The 26,854-nt window shown below is 38.1% G+C and overlaps 1 protein-coding gene across 1 annotated transcript in view; it reads left to right on the plus strand.

Moving 5' to 3' along the window:
• The first annotated feature begins 208 nt into the window (after positions 1–208).
• Positions 209–26,854, plus strand: part of MTDH (metadherin) — a 33,125-nt gene continuing 6,479 nt past the window's right edge. Inside the window, exons 1-11 of the mRNA XM_069854408.1 lie at positions 209–665; positions 6,274–6,378; positions 10,552–10,633; positions 11,073–11,252; positions 12,730–12,795; positions 15,311–15,562; positions 18,701–18,787; positions 20,571–20,669; positions 22,099–22,223; positions 22,783–22,902; positions 25,062–25,181. Of these exons, the coding sequence (XP_069710509.1) occupies positions 273–665; positions 6,274–6,378; positions 10,552–10,633; positions 11,073–11,252; positions 12,730–12,795; positions 15,311–15,562; positions 18,701–18,787; positions 20,571–20,669; positions 22,099–22,223; positions 22,783–22,902; positions 25,062–25,181 (1,629 nt within the window). The 5' untranslated portion in view covers positions 209–272. The remainder of the gene's footprint in view (positions 666–6,273; positions 6,379–10,551; positions 10,634–11,072; positions 11,253–12,729; positions 12,796–15,310; positions 15,563–18,700; positions 18,788–20,570; positions 20,670–22,098; positions 22,224–22,782; positions 22,903–25,061; positions 25,182–26,854) is intronic.

The raw sequence follows: 26,854 nt of genomic DNA on the forward strand, positions 1-26,854 counted from the left end.
GGCCGGCGCCGCCCTGGACAGGGCGGCGCCGGCCGCGGGGCGGCGCGGAGGGGTCGCCGGCGCGCGGCGGCGGTGCTGCGGCTGGCGCGCGCGCGCGCGTGTGGGGCTGCCGGGGGCGGTGACGTCGCCTCGGAGGCGGGGGGGGGAGGAGGAGGAGGAGGAAGAGGAGGAGAGAGCCCGGGGGCGCCCCAAGGCCGCGATGCGCTCTGCTTGAGCGCTCCCCCCCCCCCCCACCTCGCCCGCCCTCCCGTCCGTGCGGCGGCGGCTCCGCGATGGCCGCGTGGAGCTGGCGGGAGGCGGCGTCCCGGCGGGCCGAGGAGGCGGCGGAGCGGGTGCGGGACGCGCTGGCGGGCGGGCTCGGCCTGCTGCGCGCCGAGCTGGGCCTCGAGCTGGGCCTCGACCCGCGCGGCCTGCCCGCCTGGCTGGCGCTGGCGGCTCCGGCCGCGCTGGGGCTGGCGCTGCTGGCGCTGCTGCTGCTGGCCGCCGCCCGCGGGAGCGGCCTCCGAAAGAAGGCGGAGAGGAAGGCCGAGGAGGCGGCCGGCGCGGGACCGGTGGCCGGTGGGGGACAGGTCAGGGCGGCGGGCGCGGGCCCCGGGCAGCCGCAGCTGAAAGGCGACGAGCAGAAGAAGCGAAACAAGAAGAAGCTGCCGGAGAAAGCGGCGCGGGTGAGAAGCGGGTGGGGTGGCGGGGGGAGGGCTCGTCGGCGTTGACGCGGCAGCCGGGCCCTCGGCTCGGAGGCCACCGAGCTCCCCGTGGTGCCGGGTGAGGGTCCGTCCGCGCCGCCTCCTTCTTCTGTCGTGCGGGTTTCTCGGTTGCTTTGAAAACCCGGAGGAGCCGCGCGCACGCACGGAAACTTGGTCCCGAATCACGAGGAATAACCTCGTTTCTTCGAGAAGCGTTTGAATGGAAACGAGAATGATACGAAAATGTAGGGGGTTTACTACTTTTCGTCGAGCGCTTGCAGTGGTGACCTTAGCACAGCTTAAAATTTCAAGGCCAGGCAAATATAAACCGTAGGAAGCGACGTTGTAAGCCCCATAAATGCTGCGATGATTCAAACTTGAGTAAAGCTTTGCGTAGTGTCTTTTCGACAGAATATGTTAATGTCAATCTTGTGGTGAGCTTGCATCAGTAAGAATATGTCTGATTTAGTTGTTGCAGTAAGGATCGTCTCCTTTAATAAGGAAATCTGTGTCTTAGCAGCCCCTTAAAAACAGATCATTGCTGTCTTCTTTTTTTTTTAAGTCCTCAGTATGTGATGTGGGAACCTTCCATCTTTGACAATATGCGTGCACTTAAGAGGAGATGACTAGAATGTAGAAATTGGCACCTGTCCTTCTAAAGCTTCCAGTTATAGTTTTGGGGCTTGAAGGGGTCACTTCTGTAGCTTTTAGATTGCTAGTGTGTTTGTAATCCTATTTATGTACAGATGGATTATAGGTATGAAAGTGCAGCAGATGTCCCCTTCCTGTTGCAACTGTATCTTTTAATTATATCTCGCTCTATAAAATCTGAGTTGTTTACCGAATGACCAGAAGAAAGAGAGAAAATGTGTTTGTACCTTCCTTTTGAGGCTGTAGCAGTATCAAGACTTGAAGTTGGGGTGGTTGGTTTTTTTTAATAAGGAATTGAAGCTAGGCTGTCTTAAAAGGAAACAAAAAAAAAGTCTGTCTATGCTACCAACCTGTCCTTGAGCAGTAAACTGCTGAAGTTAATTCTGTGAGTTGCAAAAAGCTGAACTCTAGCCACCAAGAAGAGGAAGCATAGTGATTCAGAATCTTTCCAGTCTAGCTAGGTCTCCATTTTGGAGAAAGCACGTGAAAGACGCAATTTTTTTTTTTTTTTTTTGCCATCTTGAACAGCAAATCCTTCAAGATTTAGCAGATCTGTTACGTCTGCTTGAAGAAAAACACTGATCCTAGAAATTATGTATATTTTTCTTGATTTATTTTCTTTAAACTCCTGTATGAAAACGAAGCATAAACTCTTGCAAGTCATCATTGAAGACATTAAAAAATACCTCAACAGAAGATAGAGGAAAGAGGTAGATACACTGTTAACTTGTCAATGCTGTGTAGTGCAGGGCTTCATAAAAGCCCACTTTGTATTAATTTTTGTATAAACTTAACTGGCACTTCTAGTGAGTATAAATATTTTTGCTGTTTCAAGCTTGGTTTGCTTGGGCACAAAATAATGTTAAGGATATCTAAACGCAAGTATTTTCATAATCAGAAGAGTACGATGGTTTTTCAGCTGTCAAGATGTCATTCGATATTGTTAAGAATTTAGTGGTTATTTTCATAGTAGTTTGTTATTTCCATGCAGAGATGAAAAAAAATACCTCAACCTTTTCCAAGAAGAAAATGCACCAATTGAATCATTAACTGTAGTGTAAATAAGTATATACCAGTGACAAAGTTTAATAAGCCTGCTCATGCTCATTTTCTGAGCTAAGTTCATAGGGACCTGTATTAGCATGTCCCAAATTTTCCAAATTTTACATGAAAAATTCTCGAAATAACAATGGAAACCTACACATGGAACAAAAATTCGTACTGATTACTGCCTAGTCATTTTTGTCTTGTGTTTTTGTGTGCTGTGATGTTGGTACTGAAATCTGTGAAGGGAAAAGAGTAAGCCTATTATCAGTAGATTTACTACAGTGTTTGCTGTGCCAGGGTCTAGATTTCCATTGCGGGCGTTTCAGAAAGCTTAGAGCAACTGGTCTCTGTCATTAAAGAGCACACTACAGATGTCTAATTAAAAGCTGTAGGGTTACTTTAATACAGAATTACTGAGCTCATCATACGGCAGGTGATGCGTAACTCATCAGTCAGGATCAGGAATGCTCTGCCACTGTACCCTTTCTGAGGAAGAGCGTTGTTGCTTTGTTTCTTGCATGTGACTATTCAGTTTCTGTATAGGTACTATAGTTTGCAGAGCCCGTTCTGACTTTCTCCAGCTTCTTGGAGCAAGGTAGTGTCATGATATCCTTACTTCAGATTCTGTGCAGTAAACCTGAAGCCTCTTTCTGTATTTTTTTAATTTTTTTCCCTTTTCTTTTAGCTCCTGGCAGGGGCAGAGCTGTTTGTCTCCTGTCACAGAGTTCTTTGGCCCCTGTTAAGAATTATTTTTTTCTTCCCAAAAATCTCTTCAGCTTTAATTCTAATTCCTTTCCCTTCTGAGTATTTACTGTGTGCCTCTCTTCTACATTTTAAACGTTCAGCAGAAAAAGGTGGAACTGTTCTTACGTTGTTTCTGTCCAATCTGCAAAATATCGTAGGAACTTGAGAGTGACAGTCTTCTGTGCTCTGCTGCAGCTTTAGAAAGCCATTCACACCATCTATTTGTAGATTTAGAAAATACCAAATTGACGGTGTACCTCTTGTTGTTTGAAGTACACCTGAATAGTAAATGCTACATACTTTCCTAAAAGCATTTGCATTCATTTGATGGAAGTTTCCTACTTTGTTGGCTTAAAAGAACTTTTCAGGTTTTGACTGTTTTATGCTTACTGTGCTTAGAAATAGACTGTATAAAGACCTTTCAGCTGATATACACATCTTGGTATTGTGTGTATGTTAATTGTCAGATTGCATGAGGAATAGGGCTGTAGGATACTCCAGTGCTCAAACAGAAAATTGCTTAGCTTGCTCTTCTTAAGAGAAGCTCACAGAATATAATATTGTTTACAGACTCCTTCGTTGGCCAAAGATATTCTAAGTAGACAAATCTTTTTAATGTGTAACTAAGAACTTTGGCTAATATGGCCTTGTAAGACTCAAATGATAACGATTTCATTACTGCCATCTGAAGTATGAAACAGAGTTATCCATTGCCCTGCACCATTTTTAAAAGACGATGGTTTTCATTTTAACAGTCTCAGCAAAATATTTATTCTACTTTTGAATTAAGTTTTAATGTCCTCAAATAAATGTGTGAAAATATTTTTTTAAATATTGTGGTTTTAAGGTCAGCAAGCAAGAAATGTGTTCAAAAATCAGTAATGTTATTGATGGCACTATTTCTGCCTTCTTCCATCTTCCTTTTAGCTTTTAAGGTGAAGCGGAAAAAAAGATGGAAAATAGTAAAATCCACAATTTGAATGAATTTATGTTGTCAGTGGAAGTTTCATATGTTACCATACAGTTTTAAACTTAGTCTTTTTGCCTGTAGTTGTCTTTTAAAAGAAACATTTCTGAATACTATAGTAAAGCTTTTTTGTTTTCCCGCTTCTGTTACTATCTTTGGTATACCCCAAAATGGCCACATGAATTTTGGTTAAAATTGTATGATTCATCTGTGGGCAGAAAATGTGGAAAGCTTCCACTGAAAAGGAGTCTTGTGATAATTCAGGGCTATGTTCAGGGAGAAATGCGTCAAAGTACAAGTTTTTTAAACATATTTCTAATGGTGGTTGTTTACGTGATCAGATGATCAGACAGCATTTTAAACTGTCGTGGATGAATATTTACAGAGGATTCTTAATGGATATGAATTAGCTTATTACTTTCAATGGCTGCATAGTTTTTACAATTAAACAGCTGATTTTTTTTTAATTAAATATTAAAGCTTTTGTCTGTGGAATTTTTGAGAGGGATTAAGAAAATAGCTTTCAATTTCAATTATATATGTAATAGCAAAGAAGCAAAGTAAGCGTGATTCTTTAGCTTAAGATCTTAAATGTCATTGGACTAACATAGGTTGGAAGACATCACACCACTAATAACACGACTGTGAGGAACCTGGGGAAAACAGGGGTTCAAGAACTGATTTTTGGCAACAGGTAATTCTGAAGATGGAATATCAGGTCTTTGGTGTCCCTGTGGAATAGAGTATTGGGACCTTTGTTGAGAGAGTTTTGAGGCACCGATCTGTAAAATAGTCTTCAATTTCAAAGTGCTGAGGGAAATGTGCTGCATTTTAGGTAGAAAGAGTCCAGTATAAAGCTGATGGCTGCAGGAGAAGTGGGGTTAGGTGACCTGATCTTTCAATTTCTATTAATAGTTACAAAATAAGAAGTTGGCATGCTGGCTAACTACACTAAGCAATGCACTGGTGACATCATGCCAAGGGTGATTTGTAAGCATAATATAAAATGGCAAGACTTAAATACACATAACGGATAACTGAGGATCAGATCTGATATTTGAAGGAATAGGTTACACTAATTTGTAATATGACCGTTGTTTTACTTCAAAGTAATCAAGTTTGTGTGATGCTGAGTTGAAGTAGCTTTGGGGTCTTTAAATACAGTTCAAACTATATTATGTTTTGTTATTTTAAAACGAATTGCAGACATTAAAGTGGCTGAAGCAGTTATTTATGCTTAATCTCTTATTTAATTTTCACTCTTTAATTAGTCTGAATCACTAATGTGAATCAATATGAAACTTGTGTGGACTCGGTATCAGTTGCTACTCCTAGCTCTTGTTTTTTCACTCCGTTTTGTTAATGGCTAAGAGTAGTATAATGTTTTGCTTATTTTCGTCTTTTCTGCAGTTAAGCACAATACCTTCAGTCATAGTTTGTTTTTTAACAATAAATGTGTCTTAAATTATTACCCTTTTGCATAGGGACTATATAGGCTGAGGTGTATGCCTGTGCTGTCAAAGGTGATGATAAAGACTAATTAGATGGCTGTCCAGAGTTTTAACTTTTTATGTTAAATAATATATGCTAATTTTCTTTCCTTTATGTGAGGGGGAAATGGTAGACTTAACATAATGACTATAATCAAGTCTGTCTGAAAAGAACAATGGGATGTCATGCTTAGTCATGCTTTGTCTTTGACTTCTAGTTTCTGTTCTACTATGAAATGTAACTTGTGAAGGAAATGAGCTGTGAGGGATATACATAGGCAAAATCTGTAGAAATTTGTTCAAGGTAAAAATTACTTTAAAAATGGAGCCTGTGGCTGAAATGCTACTAAGTGGTAAATATATTCATTTAATTAGATAATCTATGGCACGTACAACTGTATGTTCAGAATTCCTTCTCAGAATGGCCACAGAGAAGTGATAAATTTCAGAAGTTTACCTTTTGATAAGCAAATTTCTGTATTGAGTAGGATTGAGATGAAATGAGGAGACCTGTTTTCTTTCATTTTCATTCCTCTATTTGGCCAGTCCACAATTCTGTCTGCTTTAGTTAATGATCTTGCAAACATTTTTCAGTCAACAAATAGTTGAATTTCAGTAAAATTGTAATTTGAGTTGTGTTTTGTCAGCTTTCTCCAGTTTTTTTTACCATTCACATTTACTGTTCACACAGCCTAATGGACGATCTTTTCTTGATATATCTGAGGATGAAGTAATACAAACTGTCCGTAAAGAAAATGTAAAACAGCCTGTGGACACAGAAAAGAAGAATGAAAAGGTAAGTTATGCATGTGGAGCGACAATGTCAAAGTTTAATGCACGGTATTATATCTAATAACTCTACTTGTGATTTGAAATCGCATTACTTGCATGAGTGAAGAGGCGTATTTCTTACTATGAAGAGGACTAATCTACCTTGGTGTTGAGAAGAGCTAAAGTCATGTTTTCTTAACTTCTAAGATTATGTCTTATCACAGAATGTTTGCATCAAGCAAAACCCCCTCCCTCCCTGCCCCATGCTAAACACTAATATCTCTGTTCCCCATGTGAAAATGTTAAGCCTACAAAAGTTAAGTTCGTGCTTGGTCTTTGCTGGCTTCTATGGAGATAGAATATAATGATAGTATTGTTGAGTGGGTTGTAAATGGTCTAACAATTGGGGGACTGCTATTCAAAGGATTAGGACCAGGAGCCTGCTTATTTCTTTTGTCAGATGTATCCATTGGTGATTAGAGTTCTTAATTTCTGATGACAAATATGGGCTTTGAAGTCTGGGTTGAACTTTGTTATGCAAATTGAACAGCTACATTAAAAACATCTTTCTGAAGCTTCATCTGTAGCCTTATCTAAAAGGTAACCATTCTAATGGTGATATTTGTTTTGGTTGGTTGGATTTTGTTTTGCACCATGAAGACTAATGTCTTCTAGCCTTATCATAAATGCTGTCATTTGTAGGCAACCTGCATGTATTTATTATAGGCCTTTGATAATTTTTGCTTGGTTCTTTTGCTAACATTGTGCACATAATTTTGCTACTGTCATGGATTTCTGGTGCATTTCCTTCAACAAAGTGTATTTGTTCTGATCATACTGAGAAGTATGCATACACAGTCAAACTATTACTGTAATTTGTTCAGCTCATTCAAACTTGACTATCCTATACTTGCATTTAGTATGTTGAATAGAAGATTGTCCAGTTGGATATAGGGCTCTAAACTCTTTGGGCATTGGCAAATAGAAAGACTTTTCTGTGTACGTCTTTATATTTGCCATGTGTCACTTATCAGATTGATTTTGTGAGGTTTTTTTTCCAAGAACATAATAAAACTTGATCCTGAAGGAATAACTAGTATTTTTCTTCTCAATTTTCACTGTATCTCAAGCAGGTTTCCAATTTTGTAAAGTGTTTAAATGGTAAACTCAAGCTTTACCATAACATTGCAAATATAGTGTTCTGAATTTTAAAGTCTTAAGATGAAGCTGCAGCCCAAGGAAATCAGTACCACAACATGGATTCTTATTCCACTAATTATGCTTTCATATTACTTTGGGGAACCTTGGGCAAAGCATAATTAATTGTTACCTTTCAATTAAAAACATGTCCAGGAAATGTCATAAAACTACAGGTAACTTTACAGGCATCTTAGTATTTGGTTAAGCCTTTCATGGCATCTGTTACATTTATAACATTATAAAATCTGCTAAGTAGATGTTAAGGGGTTTTCTCTGTATGTCTTTGTGTAGCTTGGGGTGGGTGGGATTTCAGTAGTATGTACATGCGTGTAGATATATGACATGACAGGGTCTATGACATGAAGGATAGGATTATTTTTATTTGAATATATGCTTTCAATGAAAATCGCACTGACTTTGTGTTTCTGTATTTCTTAGCCACTTCAGGGTTATAAATTTCACCCATGCTTTTTCAGGATAGTAATTTAAATTTTATCCTCTTGTTCTGCTTTGGTGGATTTTGGCTGCTTATAGGATTTATGATTCTCTTGGCACTTTGAATTGTTTCTTCTCTTTTTTTTACATTATAGTGGCTTGCACAGTCTGGCGTGGGGGTTAGATTTAGTGTAAGGGGGGCTGTATCTATGAAGTGACTCTTTCGATGAGATTGCAGGATGTTAACTTCGTTCCCCATTCTGTTTGCAAATACACAACAACCTTGACTTGAATATGAGAAATGAACAGACCATTAGGGATGTGGAAGAAAGGTTAGTTTTTCTATTGTTCTTTCAAGGCTTAGACTTAAATTTTGGCAGACCTGTTGAGTTCCTTGTGTTCTTTGGCTGGTGGCAGAGCCAACACTGACAGCTTTCTATGTTGGAGAAGGTGACACTTTGAGTAGGTTTCTGCAAAATTATCACCTGACTTACTCAGTAACCTTTAACATCTTTAACATTATCTTGGTGTTTCAGTCAGTTTGTTGCTGAGATAGCAACTTACAGCACTAATTTTGACAGGTGGTGAGTAAATTGGATAACTAGTTATGACTCTGGTTTCTCAGATCAGGTTCTAGTAACTTAGGAAAGTAAATATATTTCCAATATTTAAATTCTTTTTAAAAACAGAGTTTGTTAGTTACAAACTTATTTTTAAATTTAACTGTTTTCCTGAGAAGTGTAACATTTGATGTTGATATCCCTATAGGATCTAGTTATTTAAGAAACTGGAGTTAGAACATGGAGAAGCAGTCATCTCAAACTGCTGTCTGCAGGACTTCTGAAGTCATTTCAGGTGCCTCTTGGGGCCAGAGGACAGTTGAGTATTACAGCTTTGTGGGTGGGAGATCCCAAGACCTCAACTTCTACTCCCAATGTAGCTGAAAATGGTAGATGCAGGTGCAAACTTAGTAATCTTTCCTATGCTTGAGCTCCAAGAAGCAATTCAAAATTGTTTGATGTTTTTCCACTTTTTAATTCTTTCCTTAGAAGGTTCTCTGGCAAATAATTTGATTTCTTGATATTTGTACAACTAGTTCTTGGATTACTTTTGAGACTGGCCCTTGTCTCTTGGAGATTTTTCAGGAGTTAGGTAGCTGGTGTACAGGCAAAGGTGATCTGAGCAAATAAATGTAGTAATTCAGTTTCGACACATCTGTATTGTGAGTCTCCTAGTGCAGTGAACCATGAGTTAACTGTCCAGGTCAGCTCACTAAATGTTACAGGTCTGTTGACACAGCATTGCGTGTAAGCAGTGAAATTTTTATTCTCTGTGGCAGTGCACTAACAAGCTATGCTGCTTTCAGTACCTGTAATGAAACTACGTGATAGCTCTTGTGCATGCTAACTCAAAGATGTGACCTGCATGCTGTTGTGGGTCCATAGGACACCTGCCAGCTGTGGTGATAATTTAGCCATTACCTATTCTGAATTCTAGAGAGACTGTGATGCTCTTATTGGACATACAAGGCTAGAAAATCATATAGTTGGAGCTCAGGTATAGAGCTGGCAATTCTTAGTCCTACTCTGGCAGAAGCAAATATTCCAGAAAGACATCCAGCACTCTTAGAATATCTTTATTTGAATATTCCAGAGACAGTGAATCGGTGAGTAGTTCCCCTTATAGTATTTGAATGGATAACCACCCTTCTTTTAAAAGTCTGGGGTTTTTTGGGTTTGTTTTTGTTTGTTTGTTTTTAAATTCAGGTTCATCTGGTAGTTCTTACACTTTTCTTCACTAGATTGAAAAGCCTTTGAGTGCAGTATTTTCTTTCTAGGAAGGTGGACAATTTGCCATTGCTAGCTTATCAAAAGATTAAACTCCAAGGCTTTCTGCAGTATATGCTCTCCCAATATCTTGGGTCGTTGTTTATCTTTTTTCTTCATATTATCTTTTTAATGCTTTATATTGCCACATGTTGCACCAAAACTGCTTGTGGAAGGACATTCATCCCTGTTCTTTTCATTTGTTTCTGCTTGTATAGCCAAGAAGCTGTAACTGGTGAAACACTCAGATAAAACCCTTACATATGTATTGTACAGAGTCTAATCAAAGTTCTTGTTTTGAAGTTGTCTTCCAAGCTGGAATTGTCTTACCCTCCTTTTTCAAAGGAGTCACTGGCATTCTTTATTACTTTCTTCTGCACAAAACAGATTTTACCAGAAGTGGGATCTGCTTGCCAGACAGTTCATATTCCTCTGACTGATGCATCAGCATAGCTTTTTCCGCCAGGCTTTGTACTCTGTAGCATGAGTAATCATTCCCCCAACCTGCTATATATGTACTACTTAAGTCTTTCATGTTATTTCGATAGTTTTAACTTACACTGTGGAATTACTATTGTTAGTATTCCTTTCCATGGACAGTCCATGCAAAGCATTGTTGAGGAAAATCTGTTTTAAATTTACTCCTGTGTTTTGAGGGTGGGGGTGGACTAATTCTAAGTCACAATGACAAGCAATCACTCAGCAATTATTAAGATAATACTTTCTTTTTATTGTAGTCAAAGAAAAAAAAGAAATCAAAGGGAGATGCTAAAACAGTTCAGGATCAGTCACGTCTGGATGGAAAGGAAGTTGATGAAGGTACTGAACACAAACACAAAAAATGCAATTGGATATATTTTGACTTAAATGCTGTTTAAGATTTATTTGCACTTCACAAAGAAACACATTTTGTCAGAACTCCACAGTCTTAATCTGGAAATATGACCTTTGAAGTATCACCATTCAACAGATTTGAAATTAAGCTTACAAAAAAAATGAGAAAAATGTTGAAGAGTAGAGCCCTCACGTTGTTCATGTTTTGTTCTGTGAAGCAAAGGATTAACTTGTTGCATCTAGAAAAACTTCCCTTTGACCAGTTGTTCATCCTTTCAAACTAATTTTGAAGTTGACTGCCATGTCTTTTGATTTTTAAACTGAACCTGTACTCAGACTTCAGCTTGATATGAAACAAGCTAGAACTCTGTCTTTTTTGCTTTCTGACTTATTTCATGATGTTTTAATTTTGGGGCTGTTTTAGGAGCCTGGGAAACAAAGATCAGTAACAGAGAGAAGCGACAGCAGCGTAAGCGAGACAAGGTTCTGACTGATAGTGGCTCAGGAGAATCAAATCTCCAAGGAGTGGAAAATACAGTTACTGTGTCGATTGAACAGGTGATGCCTACACCATCACTTCCAGTTGGTCTCAGAAAAAATAAAGGTATGATGATAAATATGTCTGTGAACGTGTTCTGGGAAGATAACTTTACTTGAATGCTTAAATAGTGTCTCTGTTTTGGATGTATGGTAGATATGTTTGGAGACATAATTGTTGAGGAAATTATTTCAAGCCATGTACTTCTTATTGTCCAAAACTCCCCATTTTGTTGAGCCACGCTTTCTGGGAAGCTCAGGACAGAATATTCTGGAATAAGTGGCTGAGACACTGGCCTCCACACCAGTGCTATATGTGTTAGCTTCACATCTGCATAGGCGTATGTCCCTGTTCCTTCACTTGCACTCTGCTGACTCTGCACTTTGTTGCTGAAAACTTTAGAGGCACCCTGAGCACTGCTGTAAGCAGCACCAGCTCCTTGAGTTTTTGAATACTTCCTTGTGGGAAGGTTGTGCCAATGAGTTTTCTTAACAGATTGTTCACTGCTTAACATGCAGACATCTTTCCTACCATTGGTTTAGTAGTACCTGTGCTAAAGCTGTTCATAATGGTAGGGCACATCTGGCCAAGACTTAATAATCTATTATAGTGAAGGATTCGATAAGGAAATGTAGACTTTAGCTTCTGTGGCTGCTAGCATTTAAGAAATGATTGCGTGGGCTGTTTTAAACTTACATAGGCACAGGATTTCAAATTTGGCTGCAGCTGAGAAGTGGTTTAAGAAGCTAAGGGAATCTGAAAACACTAGCACTTCAGCTTTCTGACATACCTGTAACCTGCTGATAAGCTTGGTGCTTCAATTAGATGAAACATGATGTTCTTGCAAAGTAACAAAAAGGCCAAGCCTAGCTACCATCTAGTATTGTGTAACAAAATATTGAAATTTTCATGCCTTACGTTGCATTTTATTAACACTTGTTTGCACGTTGAGTAAATGCATGGCTCTTGTCCTTGATGACTAGATCAGTTGTTTCCAGTTGCCTTTTTTTTCCTGTCCATTTACACACAGCTTCAAGAAATGGTAATTCCTGCTGTTTACATACTCTGTTGCCAGCCATAACTACTGTAACCTCTCTAGCCAGAGTCTTTTGTGTCCTATATTCTTACGTATCACATTGTACTAGAATAATCTGATAAGAATTGAGCTATATCTATTGGTTTTGTGGTAAGGTAGAAATTAGAAATAGCAATGTGCTTCCAAACTACTTAAAGCTGCCTTTTTGCTTGAAAACGACAGCCTCTTTTAGATTTCTGCTCACCATGCTTGAGGAAGCTAGTTAGAGTTTTTTTGAAATCTGTTGTTTTGGTTTATGGGCCCTTAATCAGCTTTTGAGTTATTCTGTCTGCAAAATAAACACAAATAATAAAAATAGAAAATTTTAATTTTATTCTTAGGTTTTCTGAAAATGTCTTAATTTACTTTGAGGTATTGATGGTGTTTTTTCTTTCAATATTGGTGATGGATACTCTTTTAGAAGATTTTGACATACTTGAGTTCCATTTTCTTTTACTTCTTAATCAGGTGATGCGCTCCTGAATGCGCAGGTTAGCTCTAAGCCTGCAAAGGGAGAGTCGTCAATTCCACAAGGTAAAAAACTTTCATTATTAGACACCCTAATAAACTAGAAAAGTGTTTTACAGAAGTGAAAACAGAAATTGTCTGTGCAGGATTTTGTGTAGTTACTGATCTGGAACTTTATTATGCAGCTGGCTTTATGCTGTGCAAGTGTTATACTTCTAAGTTGCAATTACTTTTTCCCAGGTTCAAAACAGGCTCTGTTATATATGTAGGAAAAGGATTTGATACCTAGAATTTTCAGCCAGATGACCTGTTATACAAATTGTTACTTACAGAACAATAAAGTTTATTTTCAAGCTCCACTTGAATTCTGTATGCTAGGTTTTCAAACTTACTCACTTCTTTTTCTGTTTTTCAATTGATGATTTGCTCTAAGAAAAGCTTTCTAGAGATAACTGCAAACTGCTTAAAGATACTACCTGATGATTGTAAAGTTTGCACTTATTTCAGATTGTGTATGTGTGAGTTACTTGGTTCTTTACTCCTTTGAGAGGCATACTTTAAATACATTCATTTTGGAAGTAAATAAATAGAAATGTTTGTGAATAAATACACATTACCTTATATGTGTCATACATGGAATTGCTGAAATATTTGGCTATTTTTAGACAGTGATTGACTTAGTGGTTTTCTGGTAAGAGATATTGCTATAGTAATACTCAAAGTGAATTTGGCATAGTGAAATCAAGATGGTTGTTCCTTATAGCCAACATTGGTGGCATTGCATCAACAGAAAATATTCAGTGAAATTAAACAAGTCAGCAAATGAGTTATTAAAAGCACCCAGGTCCATAAAGTGACCCACTTTCTACTACTCTTTGAGAGCTTTACTTCACGTGCAAACTTGCTGGACCACAGAACAGAAGGAAGGAGCTTTATTCTTTAGAAATGCATCATGGGAGGACAGGAGGCAATATCAAGCTTCAGTAAGGGAAATTCTGACTGGCCATGAGGAAGAAAGCTCTTAGGTTTCCCAGAGATGCTTTGAACTATCGACCTTTATGATTTCCAGAAGTTGAATACAGTGTTACAATTTTGAAGTGAGCTGCGCTTTGAGTAGAAGGTGGAGCTCGGTGACCTCTAGAGATCCCTTGCAATCTTAAGTTTTCTGTGATTCTGTGGAAATATATTGTTAGTGATAGAAGAGTAGTATGATAAGCACAGAATAATCAAGCTCCTCCTTCAGGACTTCATTTGTCCTTTTGCAAGGTTGCAGAAGAGTTTTCATATCGGCTACGTTTTGGGTTCTCTCTCTTTGCTGGTTTTATTGCATTCCCCTAAGATTTTATTACCCTTAAAGGATATTAAGTGACATGAACAATGTTAATTCTGTGGAGTTGTACAGAGAACAACTGGGCAGTGGTTCTAGGTACAGCAGTGGTGACCTTAACAGGTGTCTGGTGGAAAAGATCTGTCTAAGACAATCTAGGCATGCCTCACCTAATCAATTCAGTACTGGTGAGGCTGCCTTGAACGTGGCACGTACATGCTGCCTCAGCTGTGAGTTCATTTGAGGAGTGAAATATTTGGTCTGTGGTTTTTGTTGGCATATGATACGGACTTACTCATGCATCAGGTTTTGGCTGACTGTTGAAGTGTTACGCTTGCAGTATGCAGATATTTGTAAATGATAGGGTTTAGTTGTTTACATTACTTTTATAAAAAGTGACAGAGACTGTTTTATATGCTGACTGCTTTCAGGAAGATTTGTGATATATAGGAGGTCAGGTTGGGTGCACCGGATGACCATTAGCCTTTGTTTCGTAGAAGCATAAATCAAAAATAACTTTTAATAAGTTTCATGATGATAGATCACAATGTACTGTTGACCCATCTCAAAGTATACGTTAAACTTGTTATGACTAGTAATTCCTCAGAAAGGTAGACTGTTGCAAATAGACTTGTGGTCTTTTACCTTAATGTGACATAAAGCAGTTCATAAGCTGTATATTTTGAGTATGTTACTGTGATTTTTTTTGTTTCCATTAATTGTTAACTCTAAAGTCACTGTAATAGCTGTGCTCTTTGTAAGTTCTGTTTTGTATTTGGGAAACGTTTTCTAATCCTTGGTCATTTGTTTTACTTATTGCCTATAGAACTGCTGCATGCAGTTAAGAAACAGATTATTCTTCATTTAATTCATTGGGCTTTCCACAAATCATCACGATACTCTTAAGAGTAATTACCTGGCAGTGTTGAAAGCGCCTCCCCCCAACTCTTTTTTAATTCAGAGGCACTAGTTTACCAAGATATTAGCTCTATAAAGAAAGGGACACAGGAAGGAGAGTGCAATTTGGTGCTTTTTTCCCCCCTCACTCTTCAAGTTAGCAGGCAGATGGTACGTATCATCTGAACTGGAAAATCAGCTAAGACAGAGCAGCAGCTCTTTGGTATCACACGGGTGTAGCAAAGCTGCTGTTTGTTTGTATTTTTTTAAATATTAAGTATATGTGCATGTATGTAATATTTTAATCCTTCACCCAGTTCTTATTTTATATAATGCTTTCATTATGCTTGTATTAAGTTTCTCCAGGATTGAGTGAAAGCCATACAGTAAATGGAGGAAGCTGGAATGAGAAGTCTGTAAAAATCTCCTCACAGATTGGTGTAGGGGAGGAGAAATGGACATCTGTTCCCTCAGCTGCAGCTGGGAAGAGAAAGACTGAGACATCAGCTTGGGGCCAGGACACTGGAGATGCTAATGGAAATGGAAAGGACTGGGGTGTAACCCTGGTGGGCAGGCCCTGGAAAGAGCGTTCTTTGTTCACTCCTATTGGTAAGCTATTCCAAAGAAAACTTGCTTTGCTTAAGCATTTTATACATAAATGTATACTTTTAGTAGTGAATCTCTCAAATAATTTTGTGTTTATGTATTAAAAAAAAAAATCTTGAAGTGGCCTAGTGAAAAACGTGAACTAATTTCTGTTTACTGTAAAATGGGATAACATCTGTGTCTGCATTTACAGTTCAAATGGGGTTTTGGAGCTTACCTGAAATAAAATTATTTCTGTGAAGGAATCAGATTTTTATATGACTTTCCTAAAATTATGAAAGTGATTACTGAGTCATTTTGAAACGTTACTTATTCTTTTTGATTAATATCTTAAAACTCAGGTCAAATCTATTCTGTTGATCCAACATGATCAAATCAGCTGTGTCTGTTTCAGTCACACGTCTGCTTAGGCTCCAGGCATGAATATTGCTCAGCTCCTATGTTTAGCGTTATGCTGTTTTTCTCCTTGGCAATTGTTTTTAGTCTTCTCCAGTACAATTTTTTGCCTTTATGGGCTTGTACCGTCCATAATAATATCGAAGAAGATAATTCTTTGTTTTTTCTCTGGGCAACAATCTTCAACTTATTAGTAGATGCTGTAGTATGGTCCTTCCCACGGTACAGTCATAGTGGTCCTAGTCTCTTCTGAAAAGCAATGTTCTTTTGTAGTCACCAATGTTGCTTTAGTCTAGACCTCTTTTGACTCACGTATCTTGAAATGTGGTGTCTGAGGCTGGACCTGTGATACCATTGTAAGCTTTACTTTTGCCAAGTGGAGGCAAAGGGCTTTTTTCGCATTCCAGGTAGCTATATTCTGCTGTATATTCTAATAAGTTAGTTCTTGGTGACTGTGACTAGCTTGATTTTGTTACTGAGAATACATCATGTCTGACCAGGCTGACTTGCGTCTGGTAAAATGACTAGTTTTGCAGGTGAGAAGAGAGCAGCGAATGTCTTTCATGACTGCTTTGGCAATGCTTTCAACACTGTCTCTCACAGTATTATTGTATCCAAGTTAGGAAGGTTTTAAAACTGGCCAGACTCAAAGGTAGCAGTTGGTGAGTCACACTCTACATGGAGGCTGGTAATGTCACGGGGTTCTGTACTTAGACCTGTTGTGTTACAAGCCAGAGGAGACAACAGGATCTCAAGACAACAGGGTGTCGTTCACATCAGGTTCCCAGATTACACCAATCTTCCATCTACGTGGGAAGGGGGGAGCCTGTTGATCTAGTCTGGGTCATGGGTGCCATCCGGAGGGAACTAAACCAGCTGGAGAAGTAGGCCAGCAGGAACCTGAGGAAGTTTTTGTGAGGACAAATGTTGAGTGCTGCACCTGGATAGGAAGAAGCACTGGCTGACAGACTTGCTGGAGAGCAGCTGTGTGGATAAGGGGTCCTTGTGGACACTAAGCCGGACCTGAGCCCTAGCAGCAGAGGGCAGCAATGGTATTCTGGGCTGGATTAACAGGAATCAGTAGGTTGGGATAATGATAACCCACGTCTTGGACAGCATCTGGAGTAATCTATCTGATTTGTGTGCCCCCTCCCAAATAAATAAATAAAATTCTAAGTAAAAGCTACTGTAACTCTTAAAAGTTCTTACTTAGAATCCCATTATAACTGGCTGCTTCTTTTCACACATTAGTGAAAAGTGATTATTAGTGATAATTTCTGCTTACTTTCTCCCTTACATTTAACAGTCAAGTATATCTTTGTCACAGTTTAGCTGTCAAACCAGAACAATCTTATTTTCTAACCAGTATCTCCTATTTGTAAAAATTGTTTTAAACTCAGTTCTGTTCTTTAATGGACATACAATTTATTCCAAGCTAAGTTTCATCTATAGACTTAATAAATATGCTTTCCCAGTACCTTAGATGGTTGCAATAATCATAGAATTATGGAATGTTTTGGGTTGGAAGGGACCTTAAAGCCCATCTAGTTCCAACCCCCCTGCCATGGGCAGGGACACCTCCCACTAGATCAGGCTGCTCAAGGCCCCATCCAGCCTGGCTTTGAACACCTCTAGGGAGAGGACAACCACAACTTCCCTGGGCAACCTGTGCCAGTGCCTCACCACTCTCATGATGAAGAAATTCCTCCTTATGTCTATTCTAAATCTTCCCCTCTCCAGTTTAAAGCCATTCACCCCTCATCCAATCACTACATGCCTTTTTACAAAGTCCCTCTAGGTCTTTCATGTAGGCCAATTTCCAGGTACTGGAAGGCCATTATAAGGTCCCCCCAGAGCCTTCTCCAAGACTGAACAACCTCAACTCTGTCTGTCATTATATCAGAGATACTCCAGCCCTCTGATCATCTTTGTGCTCCCCCATCTGGACCCATTCCAACAGTTCCATATTCTTATGTTGAGGATGCCAGAACTGGATGCAGTACTCAGGTGGGGTCTCACAAGACTGGAGTAGAAGGACAGAATCGTGTCCCTTGACCTGCTGGCTATGCTTTTGATGCAGCCCAGGATATGGTTGGCCTTCTGGGCTGCAAGTGCACATTGCCTGCTCATGTCAAACTTCTCATCAATGAGGACCCCGAAGTCCTCCTCTGCAGGGCTGCGCTCAATTGCGCCATCCCTCATCCAGTATTGAAACTGCAGATTGCCCTGACCCAGGTGTAGGACCTTGCACTTCGCCTTGTTGAACCTCACGCGGTTCATACAGGTGCACTTTTCCAACTTGTCCAGATCCCTCTGGATGACATCCCGTCCTTCTGGTGTGACAACTGAACCACTCATCTTGGCATCATCTGCAAACTTGCTGACAGTGCATTTAATCTCGCTGTCTGTATCATCGACAAAGATATTAAACAGCACTGGTCCCAATACGGATCCCTGAGGGACACCAGTTGTCACAGAATAATAGGAAGAATAATAGTATGGGGCTCAAAACATTGTTTACTTTTCCTTTGAGAAGTTTATATGTAGAGAATGCTGTGTCTTGAAACACCTGAGAATTGTTTCAAGCTGAATGTTCATGCAGTCACATCTCTATCAGCACTGATTGTAATAAGCAAAATACTGCCCTCAATTGTGTGAAATGTTTAATGTAGCTGGAAATTCTGCTCGTTTTCTGACCCTATTCGAAATTAAATAATTGGATGTTTGTTTTTTCTTCCCCCACAGCTGCTTGGAATGTGGATGCAAGGATTAATGCCTCTGAACAGAATTCTACTTCTTTCTCTTCATTTGGATTAACTCCTGGAGTTTCTGGTATGTATGCTTTTCCAAAGATTTTTCTGCTGTTTTAAATTGATAACCAAAAGCTGGAATGAGAAGGTGACATTTCTTATTTAGCCTTCCTGTTTGTGTGTTGAGTCTAAATAATGGGCGTGAGATTGCATAGTATTGCCTTGTCTCAAGTTTGAGATCTGAAGGTTGCCTTCTGAAAAAGTCTGTTTACCCTGATCTTCTAGGAGCTTTGTTATTTGATGGTTGAGTTCTTTGCCTTCAAGGAAGTGAAGCACCTCTTTCACAATACATTCCATAGGTGGGATTTGAGTATTTTTCTCTATATGATGCGTGGGGAGGCTGAGTTTTAGGGTTTTCTGATTTTGAAGGGTAAAATTGCTACAGAGTGTAATCCTGGCTTCATAACAAATCTTGTGTGTTAACCTACTGATAATAGTGCTACAGGGATTTATTATATGTATCGTAAAGGGATCATATGTCAGATTTTCTGCTTTTTCTTGCTTACTCCCGTTAGATGAAGAGCTTGGCATGGCTATTTTCTTTTTAGGAAGTAACTGACCAAGTACTTCTGCACTTAAGCTGTGTTTACTTGTATTGCAGTTTGCAGTCTTTTAACTGTGGAACTTGAGCTCCATGTCCTGCTGCTCACAAGTGCTTCATTCTCTGTGCACATCTGAGCCAGCATAACAAAGAAGTTATAAATTCCACTGTCTAATTTATAGGTCTTTCCAAAGATTGTTTACTTAATGAAGACTTAGAGAAACTTTGTGTTAAAGAAGAAACAATGTCTTTGTACAAAGAGATTTAATAAAATAGTATTTCCCACGGAGCCACTTGAATTCAAGTTCAGCCTCAGGGCTAAAACTTAAATTTTCGTTGTTAATGTGGGGTGACAAACTAATCTGAGATTCATCTGCAATACCCCCATTCCAACTTTGAGAGGTAAATGCGAATACAGTAAAGTAGATTGATCATCATTGATGCCTGTTAGCCAACAGTGTTGTAATGCAAAGCAACCACATGAATAAATATTCGCCTTTTACTTGTAATTGGCTAACAAAAAATGAGAACACGCCAAGGATCCTGTCATCTGAGGGATCTTTTGCAGAGGTGTTTAAAAGCCAAGGTAGCTATGTTCCGATTTAAACTTCATTTCAAAAGAAGGTCTCATCATAAAGTAAAATATTAATTTAAGTCTCACAGTTTAGGTTTTTTTGCTTTTATTTTTCTCTAAAGTGGCTTGTTTGCTGATGCCTTATTTATCTTAAAATAACATTGGATATCTAGCACTTCCTGTTATGACTGGTACTGGCCTTACTATTGTTTGTCATGCTGCTTTGATGTTCCTGAAACATTTTACTTGAAATGAGAATTGAAATTTTAGTAATGAACAATTTAATTGCTATATTGATCAGGTTTTTTTCTAGAACTCTTTTCATTAAAGCTTCTCCTTGTTAGAGTTCTTACACATTTAGGGTAGTAATTTTACTACCCGTAAAATTTCAGTGTATTTTTCAGTTTGAGGAGACTGCTATAAGCTATAAAGACTGCTGTTCTTAACCCTTATCTCTTCTTTCCATGTTCTTCTCCTGACTTAATTTTGTCTTCCTTCTTCAGTTCCCTTGTTTTTCTGATATCTCATTTTCAAGAGCCTTGGATTTTTCCTGTCTTGTGCAGTCCTTGGAATCAGATTTGTTTCTTTCAGCTACCTGTTTTCCTTTCCTACTTTGATAGAATTCCTTTACCCAAGAAAACTCAGGAAGCTCATTAACTTAGAAGTACAATTTTATTTATTCTGTTTCAGGATCCAACAATGAGTCAGTTTCTCAGGCTGGGACTTCTGATTTTCAGTGGGATTTAAGTCATGCTCAACCCCCCGTTGATGACGAATGGTCTGGGTTAAGTATGTTCCTCTAAAATGTTCATTAACAAAACTCTGTTAATTACTGTTGCTTTAAAGTGTAGTTATTTATATTAGCTACTTGTATTAGGCAGTTGTGAGTGTCTGAAAAAAAAATGGGACTGTTTTACTTCCTCCTTCAAACTGTCCATTAGCTTTGCAGAAAAAGTACTTCGAGTATAATAGAAAATGGCTAATTTAGGGGGAAATATTTGTATCGTGAAGCTCAGAAATGAAAGAGCTTATGCATTTTAGGGTAGTTCTGGCTTTTTGCTAGAAAATCTTGGTAATCTTTTAAAATGGCCTTACTGCTGTTGGTGAGAAAAATCTGCAAGTCTGCAAAAGACTGTAAGTATTTAGCAGATTGTATTTGAGTTTGCTTTACATGTGTTTGTACCTAACTGAAAACTTTGACACTTGACTTTCGTATTTCGTCTTAACTCATTTTATCATTTAGCAAAGTTCTTATGTGTTAGAAAGCACATGCAGGGTAGGAATTGCTGAAATGGGTTGGTAATTGTAGTGAAATTGTTGTTTACTCTCCACTTTCTCCTCCCTGGCAAATTTAAAATAGTCTCGTAGTTCTTAGCACGGCCTCTCCCAAAGCAGGACTGCAGTATAATAGTTCCAGCCATTCTTTTACTGGTGAAGCTGTACCTCTGAAAAAAGCTTTCAGCCTTAATGTACTTCAACTGCTTTGTAATTGATATCATTGATTCAGCCAGATCTAAGAATGTTTAAGAAAAACATAGTGCCTCTCATTAGGTCATTGACTTGAAAAGTTGTTCAAGAAGTTTACCGGAAAAGCTGCTTTGCATGTTACCTTTCCTCTAAGAACAATTTCTTGTTTAATGACTGCAAAAGTGGGATGGATTGTTGTAATCCTTTATTCCAGCAGTTTTTCCGTGACTGCTCTGATACTGGATCATTTTGAAACTTGTCTTTTATTTGGCTTAACAATAAGGAAAGAGCATTTCAATTGATCATTTTCAAGTATTCAGTTTTACATATATTTTAATTTTTATATAACTAATCCTTTACATCTGTCATTCCTCTGACAACATACATACATGCTATTGTAAATGAACAATAGCAAAAAAGAGTAGGGACTTAGCCTTATAAAAAAAAAGGTTATTAAAAAGTGTTAGTGTCACAAGATGACTTGTGGCTCTAAGATTTGCACTTTACAGATATATCACTTGTAAAGGATTCTTACTTAAGTAAGATTGATCAGTATTACAGTTCATCTGAATTTTTTCACAAACTAGGAAGAAAGTTTAAGATAGAAAATTGAGGAACACAGGAAATGAGTATTTACATCTTGATATCAAAAAGTGTTTTTTTGTTTGGGGTTTTTTTCCATTTTTAAACTGTCAAGAGAGCACCTGTAAAGTAAAGAGGCGTTCCTGAAAATCTTATTAATCTTTTGTAGATGGACTTTCTTCGGCTGATCCCAGCTCTGATTGGAATGCCCCAGCAGAAGAGTGGGGAAACTGGGTAGATGAAGAAAAAGTTGCTTCTGTTCCTCAACCTGAGAAGATATCTGATGTTCAGAAGGTAAAAGGCGATATTTTCTTCTTAGCTTCAAGACTTTGACCTTACTACTGCCATTTCTTAAGTAGCTGAAGGGTCATGAGAAAGGTAATGGCTTGTCTCTGACACTGATAAGAGTAGCACAATTGTGTTTAATGTGTACACGGAGAAGGAAAATGCTGAATGTTGGTTTTGAGAAAAGAGAAGCCACTTAGCTCCATGTCAAATCTTGCTGTCCCACAGTAATATGAGGATTACCATATCATTGTAGGCTGAGAGAGGATTTAGATCTGTTTTCATAAATACTTCTTAACAATATTTAATTCTGTGTGTGAAAAGCAGCATTTCCATGCCACCAGTACATGGTGTTCTGTTGCCTTTTTCATTCCCAAGTCCTATACCTATACTACTAGGTAGCATGTAAAGAATGTGATCTTCCTGAAATGAACTAAACAGATAAGATTGCATCCATTTGTACTTTCATATGCAATTAAATTCTTTATATCTATAGATTCATGTTTAATCTATAGAAGGCATGTTTCATTGTCATTTTAAATGCTAAATACTTTATATTCCTATGAAGGCTTCAGATAATGAAAGAGAAAAAGCAGAGACAGTTCTTCAGAGTTCTACAAGTGGCAAATCCAAGAAAAAGAAGAAGAAAAAGAAGAAGCAGGGTGAAGAAACTAACTCTCCTACACAGGTAAATGGAACAAGTTTATGGAAAGCATGAAATATGCAGAAAGAATTTATCCTGAATTACTTATTATCTGTCAAATCGAGAGTCTGTACTCTGGAGTTGCTTCTAGGAGGAACTTCCCTCTGCATGGGAAGCCTTCGTTTCCTGTCCTTTTGAAAGGCGACTGCCTTGGTGAACATAAGTGGTTAGGAGAATAAGAGAAATGTAATTTCTGTCTAGTAGTACAATTCTAGAAGAATATAGTGGTTTTATGAAGTACTATCATAGCTTGATTTATGTGAAATAGTTAGTATCAACACCTCTAGCTCAGTAGGTGGAGCTACTCTGAGTCAGGTTTGAATGAATATTTGCAAAATGAGGATTGTTGGAGCTTTCTATGCTACTTAAATAGCTTTTGAAGAATTACATTAGAACACATTTGTTATAAAAATAGCAAAAGCAGATTGCTCTTCACTTGGAAATTGAATCATGTTTTCATCTATTCAAACAAGTACTTTCCAAATAGGGAAAAGCTTTTAATAGTTAATGCTTCGACTACATCCTACTTCTGCTTCTGTTGACAGGCATTCATAATTGACAGTCTTTGCAAAATGTTAAATGCTCACTTGAGTCTGACTAGGTGAATTGGAGAGAGGAGGAAAGCATTACTTCAGTCGTTCTTGCTGTCGATTTGCTTTTTATGATTGTCATGTTTTCAGTCTGAGATTTTTATTAAACCAGTTTTAAAAGATTAAATTTCTATTACATAGGATTCTTTTAAAGTTGTCCGTGTGGAGGTGGATACTTCTGTTAATTTGCAGTGTTTCTTTGGAGGCAAATTCAAACTGAGGGTACTAGGGCTGTAGCAGTTTTTATAATTTCAACCCATCATTTTTCTGGTATCTGCAATGACTCCGAGTGTTAAGTCAAGATTAATTGTTACTGTTAACCAGATGTTTGTGGATGTCTTGATCTTAAGGTCAGTGAGTACATTCTGATTTTTTTTTTCTTTTGCCTGTGAGCTGCTTTTTAGGTTGTCTATGTGAAATGGAATCCTGTTAGATTCATTTTTGTACACGCTAATGTCCAATCATTGTTACTTTTTCCTTAGATACTTCAGTCTAAGATCATGAGTTTGAATTTCTCTGCATTAAAGTTTTGTGGAAAATTGGGGGTTGTTGCTTGATAGGAGTAGACAGAACTGCTAATACATCAGATAAATTGCTAAAACAAAGATAACTTAGTAATTTAGCATTCCAGTCCTACTTCAGACTCACTTAAAATTTGTATGTTTATTCTCTGAAAATGGAACATGTTCATTTAAACAGCATCTTATTTAAACTGAAGTGTTCACACATATTCATTGACTTCAGTGTTTGTTGAGGCAGTGAAGGCTACCCTTCAGACCTAGGTGTAAAGCAGTATATATTCTTTCCTGTCAGGAATCAACAAGCTTAGATTACATTTTCACAAGGTTCCAGGGGAAATAAGTGAAGGAACAGTGTTTCTAGAAGGTACTTGTAGCTTAAAACTAGAGACTTGTGTTCTATTTACTGGTCACCACTACAGGATTCTTCTGATGCTATAAGCAGATGTACCTGCTCTATTTCCTCATGCAACATAAAACTTTCAACCACTAGAGTGTTTAAGGAATTAAAGTTGATACTCTCAGGTGCTTTGAATACATTTTCAGTTTCTGTACCAAGAGGTTTGTTTTATAGGCATAATGGCAGATTAAATTGGATTGCAAAAATATTATTAAAGAATTAATATATGATAGAAAACTCTACAGGTTAATAGGCAGAGCTTGTATTTAAAAACATTTTACTTGTAACAAAACAGAATTGAGAACAGTTAAGTCTCATCATGATACTTTTGCAAAGTTTTTAGAGGAACATCAGTTTGAAATTATCTGGATTTGAAATTAGAGGAGTGTGAAGTGCAGTTTGTTCAGAGACAGGGATTTTTTTAGTAAATTGCATAAAGTGTACTACTTTCTGGGCTTCGTTGAGTTCTGTGGGTGTTTTTGTATGATGTTCTATAGATTTTTAGATACTGGTTTTTTTTAGTTGTAGAGGCTAATAATATCTATCAAAGTTACATGCAGGGAAGAGTCAGAACCTTACTGTAAACACAGGCTCTTTCTTTTACCCACGCCTTCCACCCTTTTCCCCCTTTTGTAGGACACTGAAGAACTGGATAGAGAAGGTGGAGAGGAATTTCAGAAGGATACCTCAAAAGTTCAGCCTCAGCAGGAAACAGCTTTTTCTCTGAAGACCATGAATACTAGTGAACCAGCTAAGGTATGGATACAAAATCGGATTTGTTGATGGCTTCTGATTTGGAGGCACTCAAAGTCCTTTGGAATGTTTACTTGTGTAGATAAAGTTACAGTACAAATACTGCCTCAGGTTATATATTTATTAATATAAGGATAATGGAGAGCTAAAGTATAAGACCTAGGTCAGTTATGAGTTTTAAGTATGTCTGCTGTGAAAAGCCATATCTTTTAGATCAGTAGTCACTTCTGTGACTGTCAGGTATTTTGATGTTGTGAGTATTCAAGCAATAGTTTTAAACTTTGAAATCTGGGAAGCTAAGGAGGAGCATATTTTACTATCTCATTGCAACAGAATGAAGTGTTACAGTTTTAGTATATTCTGACTTAAATATAGTCTAAATTTGAATTTTAATGGCTGTGCTGCACTTAATATTAATGACTGAATAAGTTTTTATCTGAACCGATTCATAAAGTGACTGCTTAAGCTCAAACTTGAAACAAATATTCTCAAGAATAAAGGTTCTCTTTAATCTTTCTCTTACCTGCTTTTTTAGATACTGTTATCCCACAGGCATCACATTGTAGGAAGAAGTATTAAAAATTTCTAGTGCTATTGATAGTGTTCCATAAAGAGTAAAAAATACCAGTGACACAGCAGGTTGGTACCACAGAATATCTGTCAGAATATTGAGTTTTACTTCTGAATAGTGAAGCATTTGTTTTATAAAGATAACAAGGTATTAAGATTCAAATGAAACTATTAGAACAGAGTATTTTGAGAGGCTACGAGTCACCAAAGAAAAAAGCACGAAGTGTTTATTGATAACGTGCAGTGAAAAGCACATTCAGACATACTTTTAGCTTATTCTAAATATCCTGCATCTTTTACTATAATTATGTAGTTTAAGTTCAGTTCAGCCTTTATTCAAGGTCAGCAACAGCTGCCTATTCTGACTAGTGCAAAGTTGGGTTTGTCAGTTCTTTTGAAGCTGTATCTGAAAAAAGATGTCTGCTTGTCTGTGTAAGTGGCTTTATTCCTGGCAGTGTGCTCCCATTACTCCTGAGTTTTAAATTCAAGCTGTTTATTTATGTGCCCACGTATAGCTGTGTTAGTGGCAGACGTAGTCCACATTAAACTTGTGGGGGCAAAGGCCAAACGAAACTATAGTTAACAACATTCTCTGGAAGTTAGTTGGCTCAGATAGAGGGCATTTTGTGAATTGTGTCTGACAATGCAGATGATCTCGCAGTCTTTATCAAGTCTCTTTGCCATCAGGTTGGCTTTATAGTTATTTTACACATGCAGAGATGCCTTCTGATATTGTTTGAATTGGCTGTTGTGATTGATGTGTAAAATGAATGACTTAGGCTTCCAGGGTAGGTAATCTAGTCTCGAGCAAGTGCTCCAAAATATGAGAACGAAGTTTCAGGAAAAATAACTTATTTTTTCACTAATATCAGTTTATCCAGAATATCGTCATGAAGACCAGAAACATCTGAATGTTGTGCGCTTCTGGTTTTTTTGCTGGGGATGATATTTTTCCTATATTACACATTGGGCTTTTGGCATTTTATCAGCAGGCACAGGTTTTAAATGAAAATGTATCTTTGGAAATCCTTCATTTGTGACAGTTTCACAAGTCATTACTTCATTAATGAATTGTAGAGTTGTGCATACCACTTTCTGTCATTGAG

This window comes from Phaenicophaeus curvirostris, chromosome 3 (assembly GCF_032191515.1).
Source record: "Phaenicophaeus curvirostris isolate KB17595 chromosome 3, BPBGC_Pcur_1.0, whole genome shotgun sequence".
NCBI classification, from domain to species: domain Eukaryota; kingdom Metazoa; phylum Chordata; class Aves; order Cuculiformes; family Cuculidae; genus Phaenicophaeus; species Phaenicophaeus curvirostris.